This window comes from Cetorhinus maximus, chromosome 5 (genome assembly GCF_964194155.1).
Source record: "Cetorhinus maximus chromosome 5, sCetMax3.hap1.1, whole genome shotgun sequence".
NCBI classification, from domain to species: Eukaryota; Metazoa; Chordata; class Chondrichthyes; order Lamniformes; family Cetorhinidae; genus Cetorhinus; species Cetorhinus maximus.
In genome coordinates this window covers 66,036,584-66,056,822 of record NC_135883.1, presented here as the reverse complement: position 1 = coordinate 66,056,822, position 20,239 = coordinate 66,036,584, and the positions used below count along the sequence as shown (strand labels likewise).

Genomic DNA, 20,239 nt, shown 5'->3' with positions numbered 1-20,239 from the left:
CAGACAGTAAGCCAGAGTGCACTGTCTGAAAGGGAAAGAGGTTGTGTCGGACAAGCAGTCGAGAGAGAGTGGACTGTGTCAAGTTAGATGAAGGTTAGGTGGAGTTGGGTGTTGTCAGCATATATGTGGAAACAGACGTTTTTGGATGATGTTCCGAGGGACAACATTTAGATGAGAACTTGGAACGGTGGAAGCAGATTTGGCAGTAACTTGCAGAAAGGGGTTGAAAAGGAGGAATTTGTGCGGGTACAGAGAAAATGAAGAGGAGTGGGACTAGTTGGTTAGTTCTTTCAAACTGGCAGCATTGGCACAATGGGTCAAGTGACCTCCTTTTGTACTGTATAGTTTGCAACAATAACGTGTGTCTTTAATGCTATGGAGGATGCTGTGAAAACAAGGTCCAGCATTTTAAAATCAAGGCGTCGCTTAATCAGGAGCCGATGTAGGTCACAAGCACAGGGGAGATGGGTGTGTTAAAATTGGTGTGAGTTAGGATCCGGATAGCAGAGTTTTGAATGACTTGAAGTTTGTGGAGTATAAAACTAGGGAGGCTGTACGAAATGCATTGGAATAGTCAAGTTTAGAGCATGAAGGTTTCAGCAGCTGAGAAGCTAAGGCAGGCATACAGTCGAGCATTGTTACTGAGGTGGAAATAGGTGGTCTTAGTGATAGTGAGGATGTATGGTGGAAACTCACCTTGTGGGAAGATATGACATCAAGGTTGAAAACAGATTCATTTGGCCTCAGACATTTGTTAGTGAGAAGGATGGATTTGGTGGTAATGGAACAGAGTTTGTAACAGGGAGCAAAGACAATAGCTTGTGTCTCACCAATATTTAGTTGGAGTAAGTTTCTGTTCATCTGCTGCTGCATGTCGGACAAGCAGTCTGACAGTATAGAGACAGTGGTGGTGGGTGAGTGTGTGGGAGCGGGGTGCAGATCATGAGAGATGAAGGTGAGGTAGAGAGGTAGAGCTAGAAACAATAATTCAGGACAAAATGAATAAAAGGATAAATGCGGATTAATTAAGGAAAGCCAGCATGGGTTTCTTAAGGGAAATCATGTTTAACCAATTTGTTGGAGTTTTTTGGAGAGGTAACAGAGAGGGTTGATGAGGGCAATGCTGTTGATGTGAGGTACATGGACTTCCAAAAGGCATTTGATACAATGCCACACAACAGACTTGTGAGCAAAGTTATAGTTCATGGAATAAAGGGGACAGTAGTAACATTGGCTGAGTGACAGGAAACTGAGTGTAGTAGTTAACTGATTTTTTTTTCAGGTTAGAGGAAGGTTTGTAGTGGAGTTCTCCAGGGGTCAATGTTGGGAGCCTTGCTTTTCCTGATATATATGGATGACATAGACCTTGGTATACAGGGCACAATTTCAAAGTTTGCGGATGATACAAAACTTACAAACATTGTGAACTGTGAGAAGGATATTGTACAACTTCAAAAGGATATAATCATGGTGGGAATGGACAGGTGGCAGATGAAGCTCAATGTGGAGAAATGTGTAGTGATTCATTTTGATAGGAAGAACATGGAGAGACAATATAAAATAGGGGGTACAACTCTAAAGCGGGTGCAGGAGCAGAGGACCTGGGTTTATTTGTACATAAGTCATTGAAGGCGGCAGGACAGGTTTAGAGGGTGATTAATAAAGTATGCAGTATCCTAGGCTTGATTAATAGGCATAGAGTACAAAAGCAAGGAGGTCATGCTGAACTTGTATCATACACTAGTTCGTCCTCAACTGGAGTATTGTGTCCAGTTCTGGGAGCAGCAGAAAAGATTCACAAGAATGGTCCCTGGGATGAAGAACTTCAGTTATGAAGATACTTTGGAGAAGTTAGAACTGTTTCCCTTGAAGAAAAGAAGGCTGAGAGAAGACTTGATAGAGGTATTCAAGATCATGAGAGGCCTGGAGAGAGTAGATAGGGAGAAACTATTCCCACTCATGAAAGGATTGAGAACAAGAGGGATCAGATTTAAAATAATTGGCAAAAGAAGCAAAAGTGATATGAGAAAAAACTTCTTCATACAGCGAGTGGATAGGATTTGGAATGCATTGTCTGAGAGTGTGGTAGAGGCAAGTTCAACTGAAGCATTCAAAAAGGAATTAGACTGTTATCTGAAGAGTAGGAGAATGTGCAGGGTTACAGGGAGAAGGTGGGAGAATAGCACTAAGTTAATTGCTCATTTGGCGGGCTGGTGCAGACACAATGGGCTGAATGGCTTTCTTCTGCACTGTAACAATTCTGAGATTCTGTGATTCTGAGTTGCATATTGTCAGCTTTTAGATGATGAGGCTTCGGGGGCTAGAATGTAGATGAGAAATAGGAGGGGGCCAAGGATTAATCCTTGAGGGACACCAGAGGTAACGGTGCAGGAGCAGAAAGAGAAGCCAGTGCGAGTGATTCTCCAACTACAATAAGATGGATAAGGATGGAACCACATGAGAGCAGTCGCACCCAGCGGAATAACAGTGGAGGGCATTGTAGGAGGGTGGTGTGGTCAACCGCGTTAAAGGCTGCAGACAGATTGAGAAGGATGAGGAGGGATAGATATCTTTCTCACAGGCACAGAGGATGTCACTTGTGACTTTGGTAAGAGCTGTTTCAGTGCTATGACGGGGGTAGAATCTTGATTGGGGGTACTCAAAGCAAGGAGTTTCGGAAAAGGTGAATACTGGGAGGCAACAGCACCTTCAAGGACTTTGGAGAGGAAAGGGAGGTTGGAGCTGGGGTGTTTGTTTGCAAACACAAAAGAATACAAAAGTACAATGAAGAAATGTCATTCTCTGCGGGTGAAGTGGCATTTTAGTGATTCCATTTACGAGTCCAAAATAGTCACCTACTGCAACACAAATTCTCTTCACTCTTTGAAGTTTACAGTGGTATTCTAGAAACAACAGTTTAAAGTAAACAATAAAGGTCATGCCAACCCAATGCTGAGATGAATGCTGCAAATATTGTCACTGCCACCGGATGCTGATCACAGTATGTTCACAGTAAAGCCTGTGATGTTGTTACATTTGTAAGCGCTACCTGCTCTGAAGTTTTGTAAACATTATCAAAGTGGCAGATTTGTGTGGTCAGAGACTTGCGGCTCTCGGTGCTCGTCCGGCCTCTGCTTAGTCGCTCATCGCTCTGACGGTCCGCCCGGAAAAAGCAAGCGAACGCGGTTTTGAATTCTTCTCGGAATTTGCCTTAAAAAGAGCAAGAATATTTCAATCGGTTTTGACATCCGTTCAGCTAACTGATGTTATTACCAACTGGGCCAGGAGAAAAGACAACTGCATTTGGAATTCATATAAATATTTCAAGCAGAGGGTGAAAAAAACACCTGCTGTTTGAGTGAGCTACCAGTCCAATTCAATATGATCCTCACTGAGCATATTCATTCTTATTTCCCTTCCTCTTTATCCTTTGAAATCCCTCCAACCAAAAACACGGGAGTTTCAATCCAGGAAAACAAAGGCCCAGATCTCCCGTGAAGCGGCAATCTTCGCTTCGATTGCTGCCCTGCCCCTACTTTTCTGTGCCCTGACTCTGCTCCGCATCTCTGGCCAGACCTTCCGAGCCCGGCTCCTTCAGTAGTGTGGAGCTCCCGCAAAGAGCTTCAGGCATCAGGGGAAGACAAGCCACGTTCCGTTTTTATGGCACTAGCTGCCCTAATGTAAGTTTAAATATCCATATGAATGTTAGTGAATGGGTGAGTGGATAAATGAGTGAATGGGCAGGGTGGTGGGGTGGGTAGGTGGATGAGGTGAGCGGGTAAGTGGGTAGGGTGGTAGGTGGGTAAGGTGGGCGGGAGTGGGTAAATGGGTAGGGTGGCAGGCAAGTTTGTAAGTGGGTAGGGTGGTAGGTGAGTTGGGTGGCAGGTGGGTAGGAGCATAGGGAGTAGTCAGGTCAGGTCAGGAGGTGTTGTCAGGTCGGGTTGGGCAGGTAGTCAGTTGGTAGGGGCTGCTTGGGTCGGGTCAGTCCAGGAATAAGTCGGAGGGCCACCGCTGCTCTCACTGTGTTCTCGAGTCACTGCTGCTGCTCTCCCTGTGTTCTGGAGTCAACGCTGCTGCTCTCCCTGTGTTCTGGAGTCAACGCTGCTGCTCTCCCTGTGTTCTGGAGTCAACGCTGCTGCTCTCACTGTGTTCTCGCGTCACCGCTGCTGCTCTCCCTGTGTTCTGGAGTCAACGCTGCTGCTCTCCCTGTGTTCTGGAGTCAACGCTGCTGCTCTCCCTGTGTTCTCGAGTCACTGCTGCTGCTCTCACTGTGTTCTCGCGTCACCGCTGCTGCTCTCGCTGTGTTCTCAAGTCACTGTTGCCGCTCTCGCTGTGTTCTTGAGTCACCGCTGCTGCTCTCACTGTTCTTGAGTCACCGCTGCTGCTCTCACTGTTCTTGAGTCACCGCTGCTGCTCTCGCTGTGTTCTCGAGTCACTGCTGCTGCTCACATTGTGTTCTCACGTCACCGCTGCTGCTCTCGCTGTGTTCTCGAGTCACCGTTGCCGCTCTCGTGGCGTTCTCGAGTCACCGCTGCTGCTCCCACTGTGTTCTCGAGTCACCGCTGCTGCTCTCACTGTGTTCTCGAGTCACCACTGCTGCTCTCACTGTGTTCTCGAGTCACCGCTGATCTTCATGTGTTGTCAGCATGTTCTCAGATTGCTACTGCTCTCATTGTACTCTTGGGTCACTGTTGGTCTTACTGCTTAATCTCGCTTATAATTTCTCCTGTCTCTATCTCCAATGGGCCCACGCTTACTTTCATTAATCTCTTCCTCTATACATGCCAAAGGAAATGTTAGAATCTGTTTTTATATCCCTTGCTAGTCTGTTCTTGTATTCTCTCTCCTCTTTCCTCATCGATTTCTGTTCCTCTTTTCCTGAATTCTGAAATCCTCAGGTTTACTACTCTTTTTGACAACATTGTAAGTCCATTCCTTTGATCTAATGCTGTCTTTAAATCATCTGGTTAGCCACGGTTGGACCACTTTTTCTGTGTTTTTTTTAATCCCTTAAAATATGCACATTTGTTACTGGTGATGTAGTAATTTATTTAATGTTAGGCATTGCTTGTCCAGCATCACATCTTTTAATGTAATTCAATGAAAAGCCAATTATGATGTTCAGACAGTGACATTCAATACAACAAAACACTTCATAAACTGAAAGGCCTGAGCAACTCAACTAATATTTCAAAAGCCTGAGACTATCAGGATGTGTGACTACCTATGCAATAATTATGCAAGTCTATCGAGTAATTCATTGATCCTTTACTTGTACTGGGGAATTGAGCTCCAATGGAGCATGAGTCAGGAAATCGGTACTGCAGAGACTCAGCGCTCCCTCCAATTTCTGTTCCATTTGAGTAGCTTCTTACAGACCTTATATGTGTTGGCAATGGTCACAACAGATGTGTGATATCGTCACCTCTCCTGTCTCACACAGAATATTTCTAGATGAAGGGAAGTAAGCTGGTGGTATAAGGTACCAGGGAAGTGTAAATCCAACACAGATAAATTGAGAAATAAACTGCCTCTCAGAAATGTCTTTGGGCAATTTCTTGTTTGGCATGGAAACCAGCCTGAATTGTTACCAAATTGGCAATTTCACTCAGAGACACTGTAAAGATGACATCTGAAAGGAATTCTAATGGGTACTTAAAATTTATACCCGGGCAATATGTGACTCATCTCCTGTTGACCATGTCAGGGGTGAAAGTTGAAGAGGTTGTCGAAAGCCGCGCTCGAGCGAGCGGCCGGTTTAGGTGAGAAAGATGGCTGAGAGACCGGGAGGCTTGAATCTGCTGAATGCAGTCATTACCAGGATTATTAAAGAAGTGCTTCCAGATGGAGTGAATGTCTCAAAGGAAGCTCATAGCACAATATCCCGAGCAGCAAGTGTCTTCGTTCTTGATGCAACCTCATGTGCAAATAACTTTGCAATGAAAATCAAGAGGAAAATGCTGAGTGCCTCTGCTGTCCTTGCAGCAATGGAAGAGGTGGAGTTTGATCGCTTCATAACCCCACTGAAAGATCCATTGGAAGGTATGAGACAGTAGTTTAAAATAAGCTGAAAAGCTGGTGTACGCTACAACTTTCAAGCGAGAGCAGAAAGAAGCTTCAGAACAGAAGAAGGATAAAAAGCCTGAGAGTGAGGAACATTACAAGAGCAAGGAAGATGAGAATGAGGAAGACACTGAAGAGGTGAAAATGGTGGAAGATGATGCTCAAAAGGAAATAGAAAACGAGGAAGTGGATGTAGAAAATTGAGAGGCCTATGAATGCTGTGCAGGGGCTGAGAATGACGCTGTGTTTGGAGTTTGGCCAGGATCACAAGGATTACCCCTATACACTTCCACAGGCCTGTTTATGAACTTTGTGCCATTGACTTGGCATCACAAGGAGGCAGTGGTGGAGCTGCACTGTGCAATTTGTTTTTTGTATAGTTGGGTGAAATTGAAACCTTTTCTATTTTGTTGATCATTTGTCATCTTTTTGTAAAATTGAAATTTTGAATAATGCATTCAAAAAGGGAAAAAAAAATCAGCATCCAACTTTTTTTCTGTCAGGGGATGTGGGCATCGCCGGCAAGGCCAGCATTTGTTGCCCATCCCTAATTGCCCTTGAACTGAGTGGCTTGCTATGTCATTTCAGAGGGCAGTTCAGAGTCAACCACATTGTTGTGGGTCTGGAGTCACTCGTAGGCCAGAACAGGCAAGGACAGCAGATTTTCTTCCCTTAGTGAACCAGATGGGTTTTTACAACAATTAATGAGACTAGCGTTCAATTTCAGATTTTTTAAAAAATTAAATTTAAATTCCATTGGCTGCCATAGTGGGATTTGAACCTGCATCACCAGGGAATTAGCCTGGGTCGCTGGATTACTACTCCTGTGATATTACCACTATGACACCTGGACTCTTTGCTCCATCTACAACCTACCCACCTGTGGAGTGTTGTTGGTCATAGGATTTAATATTCTCCCTGCTCCTTAATTTACCCTCTAGCAAATAAAAGCAATGGAAACACCACTAATAGTGTGGAGGGTTTATCACAGAATCACACAGTGCAGAAGAGACCCTTCGGCCCATCGAGTCTGCACCAACACATGAGAAACACCTGACTTACCTAACTAATCCCATTTACCAGCACTTGGCCCATAGCCTTGAATATTATGATATGCCAAGTGCTCATCCAGGTACTTTTTAAAGGATGTGAGGCAACCCGCCTCCACCACCCTCCCAGGCAGCGCATTCCAGACCGTCACCACTCTCTGGGTAAAAATGTTTTCCCTCACATCCCCCCTAAACTTCCTGTGCCTCACCTTGAGCTTGTGTCCCCTTGTCACTGACCCTTTAACTAAGGGGAACAGCTGCTCCCTATCCACCCTGTCCATGCCCCTCATAATCTTGTACACCTCGATCAGGTCACCCCTCAGTCTTCTCTGCTCCAATGAAAACAACCCAAATCTATCCAACCTCTCTTCATAACTTAAATGTTTCATCCCAGGCAACATCCTGGTGAATCTCTTCTGCACCCCCTCCAGTGCAATCACATCCTTCCTATAATGTGGCGACCAGAACTGCACACAGTACTCCAGCTGTGGTCTCACCAAGGTTCTATACAACTCCAACATGACCTCCCAACTTTTGTCATCTATGCCTCGATTGATAAAGACAAGTGTCCCATATGCCTTTTTCACCACCCCACTAACATGCCCCTCCGCCTACAGAGATCTATGGACACACATGCCAAGGTCCCTTTGTTCCTCAGAACTTCCTAGTGTCATGCCGTTCATTGAATACTTCCTTGTCAAATTACCCCTTCCAAAGTGTATCACCTCACACTTTTCAGGGTTAAATTCAATCTGCCACTTATCTGCCCATTTGACCATCCCATCTATATCTTCCTGTAGCCCAAGGCACTCAACCTCACTGTTAACCACCCAGCCAATCTTTGTGTCATCCGCAAACTTACTAATCCTACCCCCCACATAGCCATCCATGTCGTTTATATAAATGATGAATAATAGGGGACCCAGCACAGATCCCTGTGGTATGCCACTGGACACTGGCTTCCAGTCACTAAAGCATCCTTCCGTCATCACCCTCTGTCTCCTACAAAGCCAACTTTGAAACCACCTTATCAAATTACCCTGTATCCCATGTGTATTTGCCTTCTTTATAAGTCTCCCATGTGGGACCTTGTCAAAGGCTTTGCTGAAATCCATATAAACTACATCAACTGCACTACCCTCATCTACACTCCTGGTCACCTCCTCAAAAAGTTCAGTCATATTTGTTCGGCATGACCTCCCTCTGACAAAGACATGCTGACTATCCCTGATCAAACCTTGTCTCTCCAAGTGGAGATAGATTCTCTCCTTCAGAATTTTCTCCAATAGTTTCCCTACTGCTGACATGAGACTCACTGGTCTGTAGTTCCCTGGCTTATCTCTACAACCCTTCTTAAATAGTGGAACCACATTAGCTGTTCTCCAGTCCTCTGGCACCTCCCCCATGGCCAGAGAGGAATCAAAAATTTGGGACAGAGCTCCTGCAATCTCCTCCCTTGCCTCCCTCAGCAATCTGGGACACAAATCATCCGGACCTGGGGATTGCTTTGTCCGCCTTGTCACTCCCAGTATCAATTTGCTCAAGAACCTCGCAGTCTCTCTCCCTGAGTTCCATACCTTCATCCTCATTCTCTTGGGTGAAGACGGATGTGAAATATTCGTTCACCACTCTACCGATGTCCTCTGGCTCCACGCATAGATTGCCCCCTTGGTCCCTAATGGGCCCTACTCTTTCCCTAGTTATCTTTTTCCCATTGATATACTTATAGAATATCTTGGGATTTTCCCTACTTTTACCAACCAGAGCTTTCTCATATCCCCTCTTTGCTCTCTGAATTGCTTTCTTAAGCTCCATGCTGCACTTTCTGTGCTCCACTAATGCCTCTGTTGATTTGCTCCTCTTGTACCTGTTAAAAGCCTCTCTTTTCCTTCTCATAGTATCCTGAATATCTCTGGTCATCCATGGTTCTCTGGGCTTGTTACTCCTTCCTATCACCCTAGAGGGAACGTGTTGAGCCTGTACCCTCCCCATTTCCTTTTTGAATGCCCCCCACTGCTTCTCTGTAGATTTCCCCACAAGTAGCTGTTCCCAGTCTACCTTGGCCAAATCCTGCCTTATTTTACTAAAATCCACTCTCCCCCAATCCAAAACATTTTTATGCAACTTGTCTATTTCTTTGTCCATAAGAAGCTTAAATTGTACCATGTCAACAAACCAAACGGCATTGCTGAGAAAAGAGACATGTCGAAGCTTTACATTTTGCACTCATCAGGACACTTCACAAGAATACCAATCTCGGGGGAAAACAACATACCGTATGGGAAGAGAGTGCTGATTGGTTGGCAAGTGGACTCTGATTGTTAGAGGCATTGCCAACCAATCAGCACTCTCTTCTCATACAGTATAAATTATAGATTTCCCCTTATATTAGCATTCTTGTGAAGTGTTCTGATGAGTGTAAGACAAAAAGTTTCAACATGTCTCTTTTTTCAGCAATACTCAGGTTCTGCACTACCAAATGACTGTAAACCAAACAGTCTTATTAAAACAGTTGCTGATAATAGAGTTTATTTCTCTTTCCGTGGGGAAATACCTATCATCTTTATTATTTCAGAAATAAGGGCATTCCATCATGTATCTGTTTAAATAGAGATCAGTTGTGAATGATTGCTTAATAGTTTTTCCTGTTTATATTAGCATTCTAATCGATGCAACTTTGTCCTGTCTACGTCAGCATTTGAATTGATCTCAGTTTGTCCTGTCTATATCAGCTTTCAAATCAATCACATGGTAATTGTGTATCAATTGTGATTAATTGTATGAAGGTAGGCACCATTAATTGGCATTTCACTGGCATATATATAAAGAGACTCTGTAGCGCAACTAGTTAGTATGTTTGAATATTAACTAAAATGTTGGTTGTTCAACCCCCATCAGGGACAAAACCACTGCTTTGCCCTTTAATTAAGGGTCTGTTTATGAGTTTACTCAAAAGAGTATTAGGTGACACTGAAACTGTATGTAGATGAGTTAGGAGGTGAATGCTTGCAATCTGTTCACTCTGTGAATATAAGACTAAGTAATAATTGGCCCCAGTATCCTCCTTCACCAACTGGCTTTTTGGATTAGAACAGAGTAGTTTGCCCTGTCTGCATAAACAGTTTAATCTATAGCAGTTTCCCCTGTCTACACAAACAGTTTAATCCATAGCAGATTCCCCCATCTACACAAACAGTTTAATCCATAGCAGTTTTCCCTGTCTACACAAACAGTTTAATCTATATTAGTTTGCCCTGTCTATATAAACAGTTTAATCCATAATAGTTTGCCCTGTCTACATAAACAGTTTAATCCGTAGCAGCTTTCCCTGTCTACACAAACAGTTTAATCCATAGCAGCTTTCCCTGTCTACATAGGCCTGAATTTTACCCTGGGGTTGCGCTCGAAGTCTTCACGGCTGGAAGCGGATGTAAAACTTGCTCCTGGCCGAGATCACGCTATGAATGTGATTTTATGCTGGGTGGCCAATTAAGGCCCACCCAGTGTGAAACACAACCACCATTGGTTTTAATGTGCGCGGGGGTGTCGAGCGCTGGGTCCAATGGGGACCCAGTTGGGTGTTGAAAAACAGAAGAGGCAGCTCCCTGAAGGCTGCCAGGAGTGTGGGGAAGGCTGAGGGAGCTGTTTGGAAGCTATCCAAGAAGTGTCGTGGTGTGCAGTCATGGCCTCAGCAGCTGGTGGTCATGGAAGATGGGAGGTCAAGACGGGGGGGCACTCTGCCCCCTCGTTTCTCAGCTGAGTACCTGGGAGTGTTGGTTGAGGAGGTCAATGCCAGGCGGCATATCTTAATGCCCAGGGATGGCAAGAGAAGGCCACCTCTCCTGACCAAGAAGGCCTGGTCAGAGGTCGCCACCCAGGTCAGTGAGCACGATGTGGTTAGCGACACATGGCTTAAGTGCCGCAGAAGGCTCAATGATCTTCTATGGTCAGTAAGGGTGTTAGGAGATAGAGATAGTTTAAGTATGTTATATTTGTATTTGCGGATATTAGGAATGAGTTTTAGCTTTAGAGTTTAAGTTTGATTTGTATTTCTGTATCTGTGTGTTAAGAAAGGTCAAATGAAGTTTTAGTTTCACTTTAGAAGGGTGCCTGCATTTCTAACGAGGATTTTACGACTGCTATAAAGTAAAGATAAACGCACCTCACACTGGCCGACAAACTGACTGTTGTGTCTGTGGGCTCCTCTCAGGGTGCTCTGGACGAGGGCACCAGCTCTTCCACCCTCCGGCCAGTGGCCACTGCATCTGATGATGGCACGATGACTGAGGAGTGCCCAGACATGGGGCTGGACGCACCCTCCCATGCGGAGCCTGCTCAGGCTCCAGCGGCCAGAGGACGACTGCCAAGGTCATCAGGGCCAGTAGGATAGCAGAGTCAGCAGCAGGCTGCCTCCAATGCCACTGACAGCGAGGGGGCAAGGGGGGCATGAAGATGCAGTACCTGCAGAGTAAGTTGAAGACACCTTGAGCACAACAGGGGTGTGTCGCGGGTGAAATTATTTGCGCTAATTATTTTGATGTTTGTATTATGGATGGACACTTTGTTTATTCTTTGTATGTTCATGTGAAGTAACATAAACATTTATTTGGCTTAAATGGGCTGAGTTGTCTGGATGGTTTGAATAGGTGCCAGATGCAGCACAGGCTTGTAAAAGTGTGGCGTTGTGTGGTGCTGACGTACTGGGTTGGGTTCTCATTTATTGATTGTTAGCAAAGGAGACAGTGCCATTGGCTTGATGAGGCATCGATGCTTTGGGTTGAAGGTTTGAGCTGAAGGTTCACTAGATCAAAGCATCCCTGGTGTCCCAGCCTCCATGAAGGTTCCTGTCCTCTGCCTCAAGGTCCTCACCCTGTATCTCCCCAGGCTCTTCCTCTGAGCCATCACTTGTGTCGTCCTCAGTGGCCTGTGGAGCTGCTTCGCTTTCTTCAGCCTCCAGTGGGTCGCCTCTTGCCAGAGCCAAGTTGTGCACCATGTGACAACTATGAGGGGGACACATTCTGGAGGATACTGCAATGCTCCCCCTGATCAGCCCAGGCATCTGAAAGGCATCTTCAGCAGCCCGATGGTCCTCTCCACCACCGCCCTTGCGGAGGCATGACTCCAGTTGTATCTCTCCTCGGCCTCAGTTCCTGGGTGACGGAGAAGGGTCATCAGCCACCTCTCCAAGGGATAGCCCTTGTCACCCGGGAGCCATCCATCCACTCGTGCAGGAGCCGTAAACAGCCTTGGTACCTGTGAATGCTGCAAGATGTAAACATCGTGTGAGCTCCCAGGGTAACAGGCATAAACTTGGAAAATCTGTGTCTTGTGGTCACAGCCGATCTGAACATTCATTGAGTGGAACGACTTTCTGTTGACAAAAGCTCTCAGCTCAGCTGCTGGCGTCTTGATGGCCACGTGAATGCAGTCAATTACACCCTGGACGCAGGGGGACCCAGCCATTGCACTGAACCCTCGTGCTCTCTCCGCCTGGCTCGCCTCGTCTGTCTGGAAGTGGATGAAAGTGCGGACGTGTCTAAAGATAGCATCAGTCACGGACTTGACACAACTGTGCAGCTGATTGAGAAACACTGCACAGATCCCCCACTGAGCCCTGAAAAGAACCGGAGGCATAGAAGCTGGAGGCCGCTGTGACCTTCAAAGCCACCAGCATGGGGTGTCCGCCCACACAGTTGGAGGCAATTTCTGGACCTATCATGTGACACATTGCTGCCACTGTGTCCCTGGAGAGGTGGAGCCTCCTATGGCACTGGACCTCGGACATTTGGAGGTAGTAGGAGCTGCTAGGTAGTGGCGTCATCGGCGTGCCCTCCCATCCTGGCCTCCCTGCTGGCCCTGCACCAACTGAGCCTGTGCCTCTCCTCTTAAAGGTCTGTCCCTGGGATGCTGCCCACGCCCATATGGCCTCCTTTCCCTCCTGCCCCTCTCTTCCTCTTCAGAGGAGGTTCCACCAGCGAAATACACTATCCCGTTAGATGGGATGTAGAGGAGCAGTGCCTTGAAAACGAAGGAGCTCTGTGCTGCAATACTCAGGGGAACCTTCCAGTGAAGATGAGGGCCTGAGATGCTGAAAGGCAGGCCTGACAATCAAACGAGATGCCAAGAAACTCTGGGACAGCTCTGTACTCACACAGCGAATGACAGAGAAAGTGCTGCTGCTCCGGGGTTCTTTTATCCCCCTGGTGGATGAGGGAATGATTAAAACGTGAATTCCGCCCACCCGTTTTACTCGTACGACAAGCTAAAAACCGCACCGGCAGCATAAAATCGCTGTCTATTGGCTTGTTAATAGCCTTAATTGGCCCTTTAAATACTGGTGGATGCAGATCCGATTTGTGTACGCACCCACCGACCATGAAACTGAGGATGTGTGTGATGACGTTGGGAAGCACGCCCGACTGACGATATTTTATGTTCGGTCAGGTCGAGCGGAGCCCGAGTCCCGAATGTAAAATTCTGGCCATAATCAATTTAATCCATAGCAATTTGTCCTGTCTATACCGGGCAGAGTAAATGGGGAGAAACTGTTCTCAATGGTGGAAGGATTGAGAACCAGAGGGCACCGGTTTAAGATGAATGACAAAAGAACCAATGGAGACATGGGGAAAAACTTTTTCACGCAGAGAGTGGTTAGGGTCTGGAATGCACTGCTTGAGAGTGTGGTGGGGACAAATTCAATCTTGACTTTCAAAAAAGATTTGGGCAATTGCCCAAAGAGAAAATTTGCAGGAAAGGTGGGGGCGTTAGACTTTGAGTTGCTCTTGCGAAGGGTTGGCAGACCCGATGGGTCGAATGGCCTCCTTCTGTGCTGTAACCAATCGGTGATTCTATGATCCTAACATGAAGATTGACATTCATGATACTCCAATAGAATTGGCCACCGAAAGGAGTGCAGAATAGTGCACGTTCTCTGCCTTTGTTGTTTGTGAGTATAATGAATCTTTTCAGCATTGCTATAATTAGTGTTCCACAGGGATGAGGAGATTCAATTAATCAACTTGATATGTTCCAGGTGATGCATGTGATACATTTCTACTGCTCAAATGAATCAAGTATTGCAGCTGAACCAGAGATTCCGTTGCCACTCTTGACTGGGAAAATATGCCTAGGAATTCGATCATACCAGACAATGTTCAACAGAGGAGCAGGGGACACTACACTCATCTGTCTATGTTGTCCCAGGCGGCAGGTAACATATGCTCTGTGATCATCGTAATGACTCAGATGTGTAGTCACTCTGCCAGCATTCATTGACTACACACCTATTTGGGATCTGTGACGCCCCTTAAAGACACCCAGCACCTCTTAAAGGGGGAGAACACTCAGAATTGCAGAAGGGAACGTGAAAGGAAAGAAATGGCTACCAGATAGCGCCCCCAGGTTCTCTGTTACCTTGGAGGCCTTGGTCAAGCCAGTGAACAGGAGGGGTGAGATCCTGTTTCCTCACAGGGGCAGAAAACCCTCCAGGCAACAGCTCCGCCATCAGTGGGAAGGCGTTGCTGAGGAGGTCAATGACTCCCACTATGAGGCTGCAATGCTGAAAGAGGTTCAATGACTTCTCTATTCACACCTCCGTCATATCCAGTCACACTGCTTGCAATAACCAGAAAGCAAAAACAGTAAAAACTGGGAAATAAGAATACTGGTCAGAACTGGTCTTGTATACTTTAAAACGGAACACCAGTAAAACTGGGAAATAAGAGTACTGGTCCGAACTGTTTTCTCCTTCTGGGTACTCACCTCCCCTCTTCCCATCATTCTCCTGCAATCATTTCATGGCCCCACCTCCTCCTCCTCCTCCCAGACACACCCCACCAGGCACTTCCACACACCCCACATCTGACACAAAACTGTTAAAGGACACAATGATCTCGACAGGTACTGCTGTCCATGACATGGTTCGTGGATCGAGCTGTGGCTGCAGGTGATGTAACTTGAAAGCAGCTTCCTTTGTCAAGCAGAGGTTCCTTGTGCATTGCTCCTCGGTGAGATTCACAGTAAGAGCACGCTCTAAATATTTGCTGGGGATATGGCCTCCTGCTCAGTGTCCCTCCTCCTGCTCAGTGTCCCCCTCCTGCTCAGTGTCCCTCCTCCTGCTCAGTGTCCTCTTCCTGCTCAGTGTCCTCCTCCTACTCAGTGTCCTCCTCCTGCTCAGTGTCCCCCTCCTGCTCAGTGTCCTCCTCCTGCTCAACATCCTCCTCCTGCTCAGTGTCCCTCCTCCTGCTCAGTGTCCCTCCTCCTGCTCAGTGTCCCCCTCCTGCTCAGTGTCCCTCCTCCTGCTCAGTGTCCTCCTCCTGCTCAGTGTCCCCCTCCTGCTCAGTGTCCCTCCTCCTGCTCAGTGTCCTCCTCCTGCTCAGCGTCCCTCCTCCTGCTCAGTGTCCCTCTTCCTGCTCAGTGTCCCTCCTCCTGCTCAACATCCTCCTCCTGCTCAGTGTCCTCCTCCTGCTCAGTGTCCCTCCTCCTGCTCAGCGTCCCCCTCCTGCTCAGTGTCCCCCTCCTGCTCAGTGTCCCTCCTCCTGCTCAGTGTCCCTCCTCCTGCTCAGTGTCCTCCTCCTGCTCAGTGTCCCTCCTCCTGCTCAGTGTCCCCCTCCTGCTCAGTGTCCCCCTCCTGCTCAGTGTCCCCCTCCTGCTCAGTGTCCCTCCTCCTGCTCAGTGTCCTCCTCCTGCTCAGCGTCCCTCCTCCTGCTCAGCGTCCTCCTCCTTCCCTTGTGACATTTGCTGTTACTCTTTTACCCCTCATCCTCCAGCCCCAAAGGCAGCCCAATCAGACCACCCAGAACAGCAAACTATTTGGAAGGCAGTCAAAACACTGCATCACCAGCAAAATCTTCTTTTCGACTGTTTTATTTAAAGTTATAGAGTCAAATGATGGATTAAATACTGCCCCAGGAGTTAACCAGCAGTTTGAAATATCAAATCGACCCCTACCCTTGGAATGCAGCGTGGTCCCTTTAAATCACACTGCTGATGGGTCCTCTCTGCTTATTAGCACCATGGGAGTGAGCGCATCAATGGTGAGCCAGATGTTGGAGGCAACCCAATATCACAACAGGATCCTTCAAACAATGTAGGGGTCTGGTTTGAATATTTGAGTCATTGCTCGAAATAGTTTTGGCCTGCGTCAACCTAACAACTTGACCTAGTGTGGGTGGAGAGTGTGTGCTGAGCATGTGCTGAGCGTATGCTGAACGTGTGCTGAGCATGTGCTGTACACATGCTTCCTCCTGGCTCCCATACTGGATCTTTATGCTGTTTCATGCTTCGAAAATGTGGGCCGGCTGCTGACTTGCGCAGCTTATCTTCACTCAGCATCCTGTATAATGGAAACTGCATTCAGTTCTCCCCTATCACACACCATGACTGAGGAGCTTTAAGTTAATAGCAAAGCCTTACTTTGCAAGCCTGCCACTAGACTACAAAATGGGGGAACAGCTATCTGGTCCCACTGAATGTGATAACAGAGAGGCAGTGAACCTGCGGGCCCTCAATTTGCTGCCCACATAGCCCACATATTGTTTCGTCTTGGGTTTTTGGGGTCTCTTTGGGGTTTGCCTGTTACCCTAAGAATGCTACTGTAGACTCTTATCCACAAAAACCACTCTTGTTTATTTACAGATCCATATACATCTCAGTACACTACATGAGGTTGTACTTCTGCTTCTCTTGTGACATTGCATCATCGTAACATCAGTAGTTATATCCTGATGTTAACCCTTTACACTTATGTGTCATAAGATAGCCAATATTTCCTTCAGGGGAGTTAATACTTTCATAACATTCCCTGCAGATCAGGAAGAGCAGAATGACGGGGCTGGACAATGTTATCATGTAGCTTGTTTTCCCTGAGATGAAGGCTGATTAATTGACTCCTTGTTCATATTGCTATAGCTTATACAAACAGAAAAGGATTCGACTCTTTCAGTGTGCAGCTGGTCTGTGACTGCCAGTACAAAACCACACAGGCCAATATATATTAATTAGGCAAAGATAGAGCGGAAGAATTGTGTCTAACTCAGAACATTGTGTGGCAGACATGAATGAAAGCTTGACCTACAACGGAGCTATTTTCAGATACCACTATGTAATAACCTGATGGAGCAGCAGGTTTGGTGGAGAAAAGGTTAAACTTTATTTGGAAGACATGTAGAGGTGCTTGCAGGCTAGAGGCGATTGCTCCATCACTCCTGCCTACAGGATTATCCGCACAATAAGCTTATTGGCCAAAGGCCCCATAATCACACATGATGAGTGATTGACAGAAGGGTGGGACAATACATCTAGTTGCTACGCTTCCTCCCCCTTTAAGTTCCTTACATTTACAATAAAAGAAATGTCAGAAAAACCAGCAAACATTTGTACAGTCTCTGGAGATTACAAATCAAGTCTCTGAGGAGCTTGGCGGAGACAGTTAGAGTAGCGTAGCTCTACCGAAGGAGGTTCCTGAACAGGATTAACAGTATCTGGAGCTGCATTAGGAGGTACATCATTGGAGCTGGGTAGCTCTGTATTTGGCAACTCGTTAGATACGTCTGGAATATCAACTCTGGGACAATCACACATCTCAGAAGTCGGCGGCAGAACATCAGTCACAAGTTGATCTTGTATTCGTTGGGATGTTTCTCTAGCCCTAATATGATCTACAGTGTTTACGTATAATTTGACTTGCACTTGAAAAGGTAATGGACCAGTCTGAAATAATGGCTTTTGGAGTTCAACAGGGTCCACTTCCATAGTTACGCACATATACAAGGTCGCCTACATGGAACAAATGAGCCTTGCTGTGTAGATTGTAGTTCAATTTTTGATTATTGCTCTGTGTCACCTTCCCCTCTAGATTTGGAAACACCAAGTGTAAATGCGTACGCAAACGGTGTTTCATCAGTAACTCTGATGGTGTCGAGCCTGGAGTAGTATGTGATGTTGTACAGTAACTTAGGAGAAATCTGGAAAGACGAGACTCCAGAGTACCTCCAGATAACTTCTTCATAGGAGCTTTAAAGATCTCTTGGCGAGACCATTGGATGAAGGATGCCAGGGGGCGGTCTTTATGTGCTGGATGCCATTCAGGTTCGTGAATCTCTGAAATTCCATGCTGGTGAAAGCTGTTCCATTATCAGAAACAATAATCTCAGGTAAACCATGTATACTGAAGGAATGATGCAGCTTTTCAATAGTTGCAACTAAAGTTGGTGTTTTTACTTCTTAGACATCAAGCCATTTTGAATGTGCATCGATGTTTAATAGGAACATGGTGTCTAGAAATGGTCTGTTATAGACTTGAACTTCAGACAACTTTACTTAGCGGAGACATTTAACTTTATTTACAAGATAGCAGCAGCAACTACATGTGGGCATCAAACTCCATAGCCAAAGAACAACTCTCTCTGTAGAGGTTCCCCGCCCTGTTATCACATTGGTTTACACAAATCATGTGATCTTACAACACAGGATTATTCTTAAAGCTACAGCCCTACATTTCCTAAAACTATAATTACTACACGGTCCCACATAGTCAATATGCAGTCTAACCAAAGGTCGGCCAGGCCATTCCCATGGGTGAAGAGGAGCTGAAGCAGGTAGCTTCTGGTGTTGCTGGCAAAGGGAATGGTGTTTAACCATGCATTCAATGTCACTGTCTATTCCTAGCCACCAGATGTAGCTATGTGCCAGCATCTTCATCTTCGATATGCCTGGGTGTGCACTGTGGAGCTCTGCCAAGAGTGACTCTCTACCCTGTGATGGGACCACGACTCTTGAACCCCACAGCAAAATTCCGACTTGACAACTCAGTTCAGTGTTTCTGGAATAAAATGGTCGTAAGTCATCAGACACAAGTGTTCTTGGTCATCCTTGTAAAACAAAGTCTTTGACTTTTGACAAATTCTTGATTTGTTTGGCACTTACAGATGATGAATCCAAGAAATTTAACAATAACACTAACTCTTGTGGAATGGGTGTATGGACAAGACTACATGGTAACGGGAGCTGACTAAGTGCACCTGCATTGGCTATATGTGAGCCAGGGTGGTATATGAATGTGTACTCCTAAGTTGATAGCGTCAAAGCCCAACGTTGGATTCTGGCTGAAGCTATAGACGGAATAGCTTTGTCTTCACTGAACAAACCTGTCAATGGCTCATGGTCAGACACAATTGTAAAATGTCACCCGTGTAGGCATTGGTGAAACCTCTTGACGCCAAATACAACCAACAATCCTTCTTTTTCCAACTGAGAGTAGCCCTTTTCAACTTGGGAAAGTGTTCGTGAAATGTAGCCATGGGTCTTTCTGATCTGTCCTCCTTTTGATGTGATACAGCGGCTCCCACACCATAAGGAGAAGCATCACACATCAACACTAGCTCTTTAGATGGGTCATAATGTATCAATAAGCATGGTGAATGAAGCAGTTTCTTCGCTGCTGCAAAGGCTTCTTTTTGCTGTGAACCCCATGACCAGCAGTGGTTCTTCCTCAGCAACAAATGTAGTGGTGCCAGTACAGTGGATAGATTAGGTAAAAAATGGCTGTAGTAATTTATCATACCTAGGAAATATTTAAGCTCTGTCACACTGGAGGGTTGAAGGGGGAAGTGAAAGGATTGAACACTGGAACAAGGGATAAAGAGGTAGCAATGGTAATCCACAAGCTGCTCTGAGACACTGAGACAATGTTAGGGCTCGTGTGTGTGTGTGCCTTGATCCTGATTGGATGGTAGCATCATGAATATGTGCCTTAAATGTAATTGGATAGCCTAATCATGTGTACATGAGTCCAATTGGATAGAGATATTAGAATAAGAAGTGTGTCAGTTACTGGTTAGGTGTATTCAAATGTACTGTGATAAGAAAATAGTACAAAAGTACTGGTAGGTTATCAATCGGGGACGCCATTTTGTTGAATGGATGCGGCTCCCCTGCACATACTTGAATAAAGCCGGCGAAAAGAAGCTTGAGTCTCGTGTGGTCACTGCGGGATCGGAGGGTGCTTGAACTCCCTTTCAGAGTGATGGTGCATCTTCAATGGCTTGGACCTTATCTTCAACAGGATGCAACCCCATGGCATCCACTCTGTGGCCCAGGTAGGTTACCTCAGATGCCTGGAATGTGCA

At 46.1% G+C, this 20,239-nt stretch overlaps 2 protein-coding genes across 2 annotated transcripts in view; one reads left to right on the top strand and one right to left on the bottom strand.

The window, feature by feature from the left end:
• Positions 1-3,007: 3,007 nt before the first annotated feature.
• hcrtr2 (hypocretin (orexin) receptor 2) overlaps positions 3,008-20,239 on the bottom strand; it is a 114,707-nt gene continuing 97,475 nt past the window's right edge. Inside the window, exon 7 of the mRNA XM_078542839.1 lies at positions 3,008-3,210. Within this exon, the coding sequence (XP_078398965.1) occupies positions 3,008-3,210 (203 nt within the window). The remainder of the gene's footprint in view (positions 3,211-20,239) is intronic.
• LOC144680302 (DNA polymerase epsilon subunit 3-like) lies at positions 5,715-6,267 on the top strand. Its single transcript, XM_078541286.1, has 2 exons — positions 5,715-6,042; positions 6,092-6,267. Exons 1-2 carry the CDS (start codon positions 5,772-5,774, stop codon positions 6,265-6,267), a joined length of 447 nt encoding a protein of 148 aa, XP_078397412.1. The 5' UTR covers positions 5,715-5,771.

Excerpts from the sequence above, each read along its gene's own strand:
- LOC144680302 (XM_078541286.1), top strand. The coding sequence starts at position 5,772 with ATGGCTGAGAGACCGGGAGGCTTGAATCTGCTGAATGCAGTCATTACC. Across the intron at positions 6,043-6,091 it reads ACTGAAAGATCCATTGGAAG|CTTTCAAGCGAGAGCAGAAA; the intron begins GTATGAGACAGT and ends TGTACGCTACAA.